The 11,320-nt window shown below is 47.5% G+C and overlaps 1 protein-coding gene across 1 annotated transcript in view; it reads left to right on the top strand.

Annotated features, from left to right (window-relative positions):
* Positions 1-11,320, top strand: part of MYO18B (myosin XVIIIB) — a 289,839-nt gene that overhangs the window by 70,861 nt on the left and 207,658 nt on the right. Inside the window, exons 12-15 of the mRNA XM_011934846.1 lie at positions 271-444; positions 3,218-3,308; positions 5,582-5,774; positions 9,956-10,036. Coding sequence (XP_011790236.1) covers positions 271-444; positions 3,218-3,308; positions 5,582-5,774; positions 9,956-10,036 — 539 coding nt within the window. The remainder of the gene's footprint in view (positions 1-270; positions 445-3,217; positions 3,309-5,581; positions 5,775-9,955; positions 10,037-11,320) is intronic.

Here is an 11,320-nt window from a genome sequence, read left to right as displayed (position 1 = left end):
AAAAAAAAAAAAAAAAAAAAAAAGAAAGAACAAGTAAGTAATGCAAAAATGCAAATGGTGAGGAAGTCTGATAAGCAAGTCTCTTGGGAAAGCTGCCTCCTCCAGGGCCATTGCCTAGGGGCGCAGGCCTGGGCAGTTGTCCAAGCTCCCTGCTGATGGGGCTGGCCTGGAGATTGGGAGGGTGCTGAGATTCTCCGAGGTCCTCTTGGGCGTTCATCCACCCCATGCCTAGGGCCTCACTGCCACGTCTCTGTTTTGTCCCCTGTGCAGTGGGCCGGAAGCAGTTCATGAGGTTTGAGTGGGCAAACTATGCAGCTGAGGCCCTCGGCTGCGAGTATGAGGAGCTGAACACGGCCACCTTCAAGCACCACCTTCGACAGATCATCCAGCAAATGACGTTTGGGCCAAGCCAAAGGGACCTCGAGGACGAGGAAACCAGCTCAGGTACATGGCTGCTGCCTCTCTGGGTGAGCTGGGCCCCCTCTGGGCCAGCTCCTGGGGATACACCAGCATTCTTTAACTTTTTTTAATCAAAGATTTGTTATGGGCCTACGCTGTGAAGGCCTGTGTTAGGTGCAGGGGAAGCCATCGTGGGTGGAAAGGGACATTGTTTCTACCTGGTCAATGCTAATGCTCAAATAACTACCTCGGTTCAGTGGTCATGAAGGCTGCTGAAACCTGGCAGGGAGCTCTGCGCTGTGGGGAGGGGATGCCGTGGGCAGGGCCAGTGGACCAATGCATTTCCATTGAATTTCATGTTTGTTGAGCACCTACTAGGTAGGGGAAAGACTAGTCTTTCTGTCTGAGGGATGGAAATAAAGCCCGGATGGCTGGTGTGAGGTGGAGGGATGGGAGAAGATGAGGGTGGAGAGCAAGGTGTGGTCAGCTCACTAAGGGTTTATAAACGAGGGTTTTTATTCTCAGACCCTTGGGAAGCCATGGAGTGCCTTCAGCAGGGGGATGGCATGATTTGGCTTTAAGAAGCTCAGCCTGGATGAAGGTTGGGGAGTGAGTGGGAGAAGGGAGACCCACTGGGAACCTATAAAAATCACCAGGTGATAGGTGGTGGTGGGAAGTGCTTGTGGAGATGGGGCAGGTGGGGACAGATTCAGGGTCTAGTTTACAAGCTGAGGTGTTAGCTTGGGCCCTAAGAGAAGGGCAGAGACCAGCAGTGGCTGCTAGGATTTTGGCCTGAGCAGCTGGAAGAATGAGGGCGTTTTGAAGTGCCGTGGGGGAAAAGCAGGAGGACTTTGTACTGTACCTGCAAGGATGTGATCTGCCGAGTCCCAAGTCTGCAGCCTCTGTGCATCTTTGGGGGCTCTCTAAGAGCAGCTGTCCTTGAGACAACAGAGTTTGGGATTAATAAGTAGAAGTGTTGTGAGCTGTGGTTTTGGGACCCGTCTCTTGGAGCTCCTTTGCACCTTTGGCATTGCTTCCACCTTCCAGGGACTTCGGCGTAGGGGCTAATGTCACTTGGACACCATTGGCCCTCTATGTCTCCTTTCAGGTCTGTGCTTTGGTGTGAGCTGTGGTTTTCTTGAAGATTACCTCTCCTCTTTGACATACACACACATTCACAGAAGCATGCACACATATGCTTGCACACACCGTGTGTGCATACACACATACACACACCACACATATGCACAGCACAACTTGTGTATGCACACCTGTGCACAGATACACACCACAGAATCACACACATGAACACACACATGCACAGACACCAGCACACATATACTGCAAGCATGCACACCACACACACATGCACCGATATGCATGGCACGTGTGTGTGTAATCGTGTGCACAGATATATATGACACATGCACATACCACACAACTACACACACATGCATAGACACAAGCACACATGTGCACACGTATGCACAGGCACAAACACCACACACATACTTAAGAATGGGCGCATCACACACAGGCACAGACACATGCAGTCACCACTTTGTGAGGCTGAGTTAACCTCTCAGGCTGAGGTCTCAAGAGTAGACATTAAGCAGGCAGGGGACCTTCGGGCTTAGGAGAGAGGCTGGGAGGCTGCGGGTTGCCTAGCAACAGCCCAGGTTGGGGGTGGATTCAGAGGAGGGGTGGGAAATGCTTTCGGGGCTGCAGTGGGCTGCCTGGAATGTACAAGCAGAATTACTCCTCCAGGCACTAGTGCGCACCGATTTGGAAACTGTGTTTTCAGTTTTTTAGACGGAACTAAAACTTAAGGGACATAATTTGTGATCTGACCCCCTACACTCCTCACTCTGCTTTGTTCAGTGCACCCTAATCAAGGCTGGTGATTGTAATGGGATGCGCATACGTGCGTGCATGTGTGTGTGTGTGTGTGTGTTACAGCAAAATCGAGTCCACAACTGTAATTATAGTTTTTGAGCTTTTATATTCCTCCTGACATTCTAGGTAGGCACTTTTCCAATCTCATTCAATATTCTTCATACCTGACTTTAAGCATTCCTTTGTATGGGCAGACTACAAATTACCTAACCCATTTTCTATTGTTGAGCACTCAAGTCATTTCAAAAAAGTGATTTTTGCCAATTTAATCAACAATTGGAAGAACCTATGTCCCCAGCAAGCTTTATTTCTCTGAATGTTTCGTTAGAATAAAAGCCTAAGAGTGAAATGATTAGGTCCCACTATATGAACATTTTATGACTTCTAATACAAAATAGTCAAATTTCTTTCCAGAAAAGGAATCATAAACATTTACTGAGTGTCTACTCTATGCCAAACACTGGCAATTTAAAGGTCAACAAACTCAGGGACAGCTCCTATCTTTAGGGCATGCCCGGCCTCGTGAGGGAGACACAGGTTAATAAAATAACTGTACTAGAAAGATTATGCTATGGGAAGTGCTATATTAGAAGCAAGGTAGAGCTGGGAATTGGCCTAGTGATGGCGGTGGTGGTAGTCAAGGAAGGCTTTCCTGAGGAGGTGACATTTGGGCTGAGTCCTGAGGGATGAGCAGGAGATCACTCTGGGGTGAAGGTAGGGCAGGTTACATAGGACCCTGTAGGCCCTGATAGGACACTTAGACTTTGTCCTAAGAACCTGGGGAAATAATTTCAGCAGTGGAGGGATGTGGCAAGAAAAGAAGGATTTTTCTAAGCTGAGTGGCCCCTGCTGCTCTGCAGTGATGTCCTTGGCCCCAGGCAAGATCCCTAACCGAGAATGCTGATTCTGTCATCTTTCCCAGGGCTCAAGATGACAGGAGTGGAGTGTGTGGAGGGGATGGCCTCAGGCCTGTACCAGGAGCTCTTTGCGGCTGTGGTCTCACTCATCAACAGGTAACGGGGCCTTTCCCTAGGCACACAGTTGGCCTCTTGCAGGTGCACAGATGAATTCACATACTGGGCAGTTGAGCAAAGGGGCAGTTTTTCAGCTGGCGAGAGGGTTTCTAAGGTGGACAGTGCTGGGTTTAGTTTCCACCTTGGCCACCTACTGGCTGTGTGGTCAGTAAATCAGTTCAATTCTCTGATCTCCCTTTCCTCGTCTGTACAATAGCTCTCTCCCCAAGGACTGTTGTGAGGATTAAAAGAAATAATGAATTTAAATAACTCTTCCTGGCCAAACGTGGTGGCTCATGCCTGTAATCCCAGTACTTTGGGAGGCTGAAGTGGGAGGATCACCTGAGATCAGGAGTTCAAGACCAGCCTGGCCACCATGGCGAAAACCTGTCTCTACTAAATACTCAAAAATTAGCTGGGCATGGTGGTGGGCGCCTGTAATCCCAGCTACTCGGGAGGCTGAGGCAGGGAGAATTGCTTGAACCTGGAAAACAGAGGTTTCAGTGAGCCGAGATCGCGCCACCGCACTCCAGCCTGGGTGACAGAGCGAGACTCTGTCTCAAAACAAAACAAAACAAATTCTTCCTAAGAGTGATTGTAAAAATACCAACAATAAAAGCTAAGCACTTTTGAATGTCTACTGAGGGCCAGGGATTGTACTAATTGTTTAACCTGCTTTGCATCACCGAGTACTCACATGGACCCATTGTACAGAGGAGGAGACTAAAGCTTGAAGGGGAGAACCGAGATGCAAACACAATGCCACATTCTCATCTCATACCTTCAGTTCCCCTGAATAGCCCAGCACATTGCTTTCATCCATTTATTTTTCAAAATTGTCTTGCTGGGGATGGGAGCAACATGGTAGAAATTTGGAGTGGGCCGGGGTGTGCCTCTGATGTGCCTCTGCGGGGCTGCAGGCCCAAGGAGCCTCTGTTTTCTATTGTTATGCACAAGGCACTGAGCCCATGCTTGGAAATCCTTGAAGCCGTTATTTCAGCAGAGCTAATCCAGAGCCTAGGCAAAGGCTTGCCTTCCTCCTCTGTGAAAGCAGAAAGCATAATTAGGCTTCTGAAATCCTGTTAAAGGGATGAGGCTGGCGCGTAGCAACAGAGCAGCCAGGTTTCTCCAAGTTGTCGTGGACACAGAATCAAGTCCCTCTGACGCTGCCGACGTAATTACCATCTGAGCCCACAGACATATTATCTGGAAACCAAGGGGATCGTGCGTGCTTAGAGAAGGGAGTACTGGGAGTGGGAAATGAACTGCTGGCGGAGGAAACCGCCTTCACCAGTGAAGGGCAGCTGCTTCGAGGTTTGAGTTCTCAGAGGCCACGTCGGTGAAATGCTGCACTGATGATCCAAGTACCTACTACAGCATTTATAAGCACCTAGTAGTGTCCGTCTTGCCAAGAATTAACCGACTTCATCTTCATGCGTGTCTATGTGGTGGCTGCTCTTATTATCCCCATATTATAGTTGGAAAACCTTGGCAAACAAGAGAAGAACCAAGGTTCACCTAAGGGCCCTGCAAAGCTCCTAGCTGATCATACTCATGGTGATGCTAGTAGGTGGCATTTACTGAGCATTAACCACGTGGCAAGCTTTGCTTTCACAGCCACGGAAACCTATCACACCCAACCCTCACAACAGCCCTCTGAGCTAGTCACCATCATTTACTGAGACGGTGGCTGAGACGGTGGAGGCTCAGAGAGGTTGGGCAACTCTCCCGAGACACATGTCCTCTCTGTCACAGAGCAAGGCTTGAAGCCCACATGTGACTGGCTCTAAAGTCTTTTAAGTCCTGATTTTTGATGTGAATAATCCCTGCTGTGTCCACCCCTACAGATTCATCAGGAGAATACAAGGAGGTGATAGCTTGGAAGAATTTTGTAAACTGATGTATTAAATAAAATAGCTTTTTGATTTTAATAGGCCTCTGAAGAAAGGAAAGGAGGTCCTAGGCTTCACATGGTAGCCAACTTGCTGGGTGACCTTAAGCTAGTCATTTTTTTTTTTTTTTACTTTGGGCCAGTGGGAGGCAGTTTAATTCCTTTAGTCCTTATAGTTGTCCCTGGGATAAACCTACTCATCCCCATCCTCATTTAACAGTTGGGGAAACCCCTGCTCAGAGAGGTTAAGTAGCTTGCCTGAGGTCACACAGCCTGTAAGAGTCGAGCTTGGTTTTGAAACCAGTTCGGCTGGAGGCTTGGATGAGTGTGCTCCTAGATTCCACGCCATCTCAGACATTCCACCTCCCTCTTCTCTCTCTAGATCCTTCTCCTCCCACCATCTCTCCATGGCCTCCATCATGGTGGTGGACTCTCCAGGCTTCCAGAACCCTCGGCACCAGGGCAAGGACCGGGCGGCCACCTTTGAGGAGCTGTGCCACAACTATGCCCATGAGCGCCTGCAGCTGCTGTTCTACCAGCGGACCTTTGTCTCCACGCTGCAGCGATACCGAGAGGTAGGCCTGGGCTGGAGCAGGGCCCTCATCAGAGCTCTGTGGAGGGTGTGAGGTCAGATGTGAAGTGTGAGATTCCCATTCCCCAGTAGCCTGCAGCTTCACCCTGTTCAGTTCACCAGGGAACAAAGCCCTTTCCCCAGGCCTGGCACCCCAGACCTCTACTGCTCCCTCCACAGCCCAGCCTTCCCCCACCACCTTCTGAACCCCGCAGCCCAGAAGCACCAAGGAACTTGGACTTCCCCCGGCCTTGCTTCCATGGCTGTCCTTTCTTTGGGATGACTGCTTCATCCTCTCCCACTTCACTTAAGCAAAAGGCTCCTGCAAGAGTCAGTCTACATGTGCCCGAGTGGGGAATGTCCTTCGAGTCCTGTGGGTAGGTGGAAGCAGTGGGCTGCACACCCCTCTGCAGCACAGCATGGTGGTTCTCACAAAGATGAAGGTGCCTGCACCCGACAACCCAGCAATTCCTCTTCTAGGACTCACCTGAAAGAAACTCTGTGTGTGAACCAGGAAGCATGTACAGGCCTGATCCTGCCAGCCCTTATTTTCTCATGAAAAAAGAAAAAAAAAAAAAAGGTTAAGTTGAAATATAAGGCCAGGCACAGTGGCTCATGCCTGTAATCCTAGCACTGTGGGAGGCCGAAGTGGGCGGATCACCTGAGGTCAGGAGTTCAAGACTAGCCTGACAAACATGGCAAAACCCCATCTCTACTAAAAATACAAAAATTAGCCAGGTGCAGTGGCACGCACCTGTAATCCCAGCTACCTGAAAGGCTGAGGCAGGAGAATCACTTGAACCCGGGAGGCGGAGGTTGTGGTGAGCTGAGATTGTGCTGCTGCACTCCAGCCTGGGCGACAGAGACTCCATCTCGAAACAAACAAACAAACAAAGAAACAAAAAAATTACAAAGAAAAGGGCATAAATCAGAAGCATATAGCTCAATGAATTTACCCAAATGAACATACGTGTGTCTCTCTCACTCACGTGAAAATGAGAGGATTTTCAGTTCCCTATATGACTCCCACCTTCTTCCCTGAAGGTGTGACCACTTTTATAGCAACAGGTGCTACTGGCAGAATATTAAAAATGGCCATATTGTTCATCAGTTCAATAATGTAGGATAATAAGTATTGAAGTTACAGTCATTTCTTTAGTTGGCAATAAAAATAAAGCACCAACATAAATGAATCTCAAACAGATGATGCTGATGAAACAGGTCTGATCCCAACTCTGCCGCTTATTGGCTGTGTGGCCTTAGGAAAGACACTTACCCTCTCTGACCCTCGATTTTTTTTACATGGAAAACAGAGATAATAATACTTTTGTATCAGTTACGATTTGCCATAATAATGCTACATAATAAACTACCCCCAAATGTAGTGGCTTAGAAAAAGTCTTTGGTTGTTGCTCACAAGTGTCTGGATGGCCTGGACAGCTCTCTTGGTCCAGAATAGTTCTTGAGCTTGTGTTCAGATTCAGGTGTAGTTTGGGGTAGATGGCTCTGATGATCTTGGCGGAGCTCTCTCACGTGTGGGATCAGACAAATGTCTCATCCTCCAGCAGGCTAGCCTGGACTGTCCTCATAGTGCTGGGCAGGGTTCCAAGAGAGCAAGCAGAAGCAGGCAGGGGACCTTGAGGCCTAGACCTGAGGCTTGCACAAAATCACTTCCACTGTGTTCAGTGAGTCACAACAGGTCTAAGGCTGAGCATGGATTCAAGGGGTAGGAAAACAGGCTCCACTTCTTGATGGAGGCACTGCAGTGTCGCTGCAGAGTATGGATAATAGGGACGTGCAGAGAACCGGGGTTGTTTTATGGTCATTGTTACCATACTCCCCAAAGGGGCTGTTTTGAGCATTTAATGAACAAGAATAAAGAGTGTAACATCTATTTTATTTTTCCCATAATATTTCACTTATTTCTGATTATCAAAGTAATACATTTTTAATTAAAACACTGGAAACTTCATATAAGTACAAAGAAACTAAAGCTACAATCTCCTTTAGCCTTCCCATCCAGAGGCAACCACTGTTACCATTCTGGTTTTGTTTTTTTGTTTGTTTGTTTGTTTGTTTGTTTACCATTTTCCCTTTATTATGTTGTCTGTGGATTTTGGATCTTCCTGTACACGTCAGTTTGTTGTCTGTCATTTTCCTCACAGTATTACATTGCTCACATCACCTCCCTTCACTTACAAATCTTAGTAAACCTGCTTGCAGTGGTTGCATCTGATTGTATTTCCTCTCCTATAGACATCAGGGTGGTTTCTAAGTTCGAGGCTTTGTAAACAATACTGTGATGAACATCTTTGTCCACAGCATTTCCCAGATATTTCTGGTGACTTTTTAAATTTTTTGTTTTTTAGATGGAGGCTCGCTCTTGTTGCCCAGGCTGGAGTGCAATGGAGCAATCTCGGCTCACTGCAACCTCTGCTTCCTGGGTTCAAGTGATTCTCTTGCCTCAGCCTCCCAAGTAGCTGGGATTACAAGCACCTGCCACCACACCCGGCTAATTTTTGTATTTTTAGTAGAGATGGGGTTTCACCATGTTGGCCAGGCTAGTCTCGAATTCCTGACCTCAGGTGATCCGCCTGCCTCAGCCTCCCAAAGTGCTTGGATTACAGGCATGAACCACAGCACCCGGCTTCTGGTCACTTTTTTGTGGCAACTATTATTCCCCATAGAGTACACTTGTTACCTCCAGCACTGAACACTCAGCCTAGCACTCATTATGTTCTCAGTAAATATTTTAAAAGTGTGGGCCGGGCGCGGTGGCTCAAGCCTGTAATCCCAGCACTTTGGGAGGCCGAGACGGGTGGATCACGAGGTCAGGAGATCGAGACCATCCTGGCTAACACGGTGAAACCCCATCTCTACTAAAAAATACAAAAAAACACTAGCCGGGCGAGGTGGCGGGCGCCTGTTAGTCCCAGCTACTCGGGAGGCTGAGGCAGGAGAATGGCGTGAACCCGGGAGGCGGAGCTTGCAGTGAGCTGAGATCCGGCCACTGCACTCCTGCCTGGGCGACAAAGCCAGACTCCATCTCAAAAAAAAAAAAAAAAAAAAAAAATGTGTGGACTGAGTTACCAGTTTCTGATAAAGCTGTCAGCGTGATGGCTGATACCCTGTATGATGAGCAGAATGTCATTGGAGCGTTGATTGACAATTTTTTTTCCCACACAAAGGCTAAAAGGTGATGAATAAACAACCTCATTAGCAACTGGGAAAATTAATTAAACAGACATTTCTCCAAAGATTTACAAATGCACACAAAAAGAAGCTCACCATCACAAATTGTAAGAGAAAGGCAAATCCAGACCACATTGAGACAACACCTCCCACACATTATAATGGCTACTAAGAAAAAATCAGAAAATAACAAGTGTTGGGGTGATGTGGAGAAATTTGAACCCTTGTGCGGTATTGGTAACAATGTAAAATAGTGCAGCCGCTGTGGAAAACAGAATGGTGGACCTCAAAACATAAAAAATTAGAATTCCCACATAATTCAGCAATTCCATGTCTGGATATATACTCAGAAGAATTGAGATCAGGAACTCAAACAGGTATTTGTGCACCAAACTGCAACGTTATTCACAATAGCCAAAAGGCAGAAGCAACCCACGTGTGGATTGCAATTGACAGGCAATGGACAAGCAAAATGAGATACGCACATCACAAGATATGCACTTAGTAGGAAGTATTATTCAGCCTTCAAAAGGAAGGACATTCTGACAAAGTGGCACAGGCTGGATGAACCCTGAGGACATTATGCTAAGTTACGTAAGTCAGATACAAAAGGACAAATACTGTATGATTTCACTTACATAAGCTACTTAGAAAAGTCAAGATCGGAGGCACAGAAAGCAGGACGCTAGGGGAGAAGGAAACAGGGAGTTAAGTCTCATGGGTACAGAGATTCCGTTTTGTATGATGAAGAAAGTTCTGGAGATGGTTGCTGGTGATAACAACATGAATGTGTCTTATACCACTGAACGGTATACTTAAAATGACTAAAATGGTAAATTTTTTGCTATGTATCTTTTGCCAAAATTTTTAAAACCATTTTTTTAAAGGGCCAAGAGGTGATGGAAGTCCTCTCCGCTTTGTCCTTCTTCAGAAGTTTTCTTCCCCCTTCAGCTCACTAAAAGCGCTAACTTTTAAATCCTGTGATTTTTCCAGGAAGGTGTTCCTGTGCAGTTTGACCTCCCGGACCTCTCCCCAGGAACCACTGTGGCTGCTGTGGATCACAATCCCTCTCAGGTAACACGGGGCCCAGCCAACCCAGGCTCTCAGACGCCGGCTGGCCATGTTTGAAATGCTTGTGGATTTGAGTCTTCAGTCTACTAGTTGTCAATGCCGTCTGCACCTAGAGTCACCGCGGAATCATTGGAAACGTGGATGCCTGGGACCCACTCCCAGATTCTGTGTAAATTGGTCTGGGTTGTGGCCTGAACAATGGAAATTTAAGCATCATCAGGTTGAGAACCGCTACTCTCCTTTATGTCTGAGTCTATGTCTTAGAATAGACCTATGCCTGGGAGCCGGGGGCCTGAGCCAAAGCGAGTTCAGGGCTCATGGCCAGAGGCCTCCAGCCACTCTGGCCTGCAAAGGTCAGATGTTTGAATGAAGGTGCTGTTCCCAGAAGAGACTGGGGACCTTGGGGGACTGGAGAACAGGGGACCATGTTGGGTTCAGGGCCCTGAACTCATTTAGGGACAGACAGGCGTTAGTTTGAGGGAAGCGGAGTCTTTACCTCACTCTCTCCATCCCTAGAACTCACTTTGTACCTCTGCTCAACTCAGAACTGCCCGTGACAATTTCACTTGATTTTTTTGTCTTCCTCTTCACATTTTAGTACAAAAGTGCTTGGACCATGGAACCTGCTATGCTTGGGTCCAATCTTTGTGACCTTGGGCATGTTGCTTCACCTCTCTGAGCCTCAATTTCCTCATTTCCAGAATGAGGATGCTACTTTCTCTGGGTTGCTGTGAACATCAATGAGATATTGCACATAAGGCACCTGACATGATGCTTGGCACACAGGAGGTACCCTGCTGGTGGCATCTCTTCTGCCATCTGACACTGCAGGCTGCCCCTGTCCTTTTCTTCCTTCCTTGTCTCCTGCTGACCAGAGTTGGCTTGCAAACTTTCTCTTGGCACACAGTGGGCTGCACCCATCATTGCAAAGCCCTTTGCTGTGTAAGCCTGGCTGGCTGTTCTCAGCTCAGTGTGTTCTTCTGGTTGGCGTCTGTCTGGTTCATTTCCTTCCACACTGTGCTTCCTCACCTGTGCCTCTCCTGGGAAAGGGTGAGCCTGAAGGGCTGATTGAGCAGTGTTGGCTGGGAAGGGCAGGGGGCAGAGTAGTCTCCAGGACCTGTGGCCACAAACAGCCTTCTTTCTTTCTTTCTCACTTCTTCTCTTCTCTTTTCTTTTCTTTTTCTTTCTTTCTTTTCTTTTCCTTTCTTTCTTTTTTCTTTCTTTCTTTTCTTTCTTTCTTTCTTTCTTTCTTTCTTTCTTTCTTTCTTTCTTTCTTTCTTTCTTTCT

The sequence above is a fragment of the Colobus angolensis genome, unplaced genomic scaffold, assembly GCF_000951035.1.
Source record: "Colobus angolensis palliatus isolate OR3802 unplaced genomic scaffold, Cang.pa_1.0 Scaffold139, whole genome shotgun sequence".
NCBI classification, from domain to species: domain Eukaryota; kingdom Metazoa; phylum Chordata; class Mammalia; order Primates; family Cercopithecidae; genus Colobus; species Colobus angolensis.
This window is presented reverse-complemented; position numbering and strand designations above follow the sequence as displayed.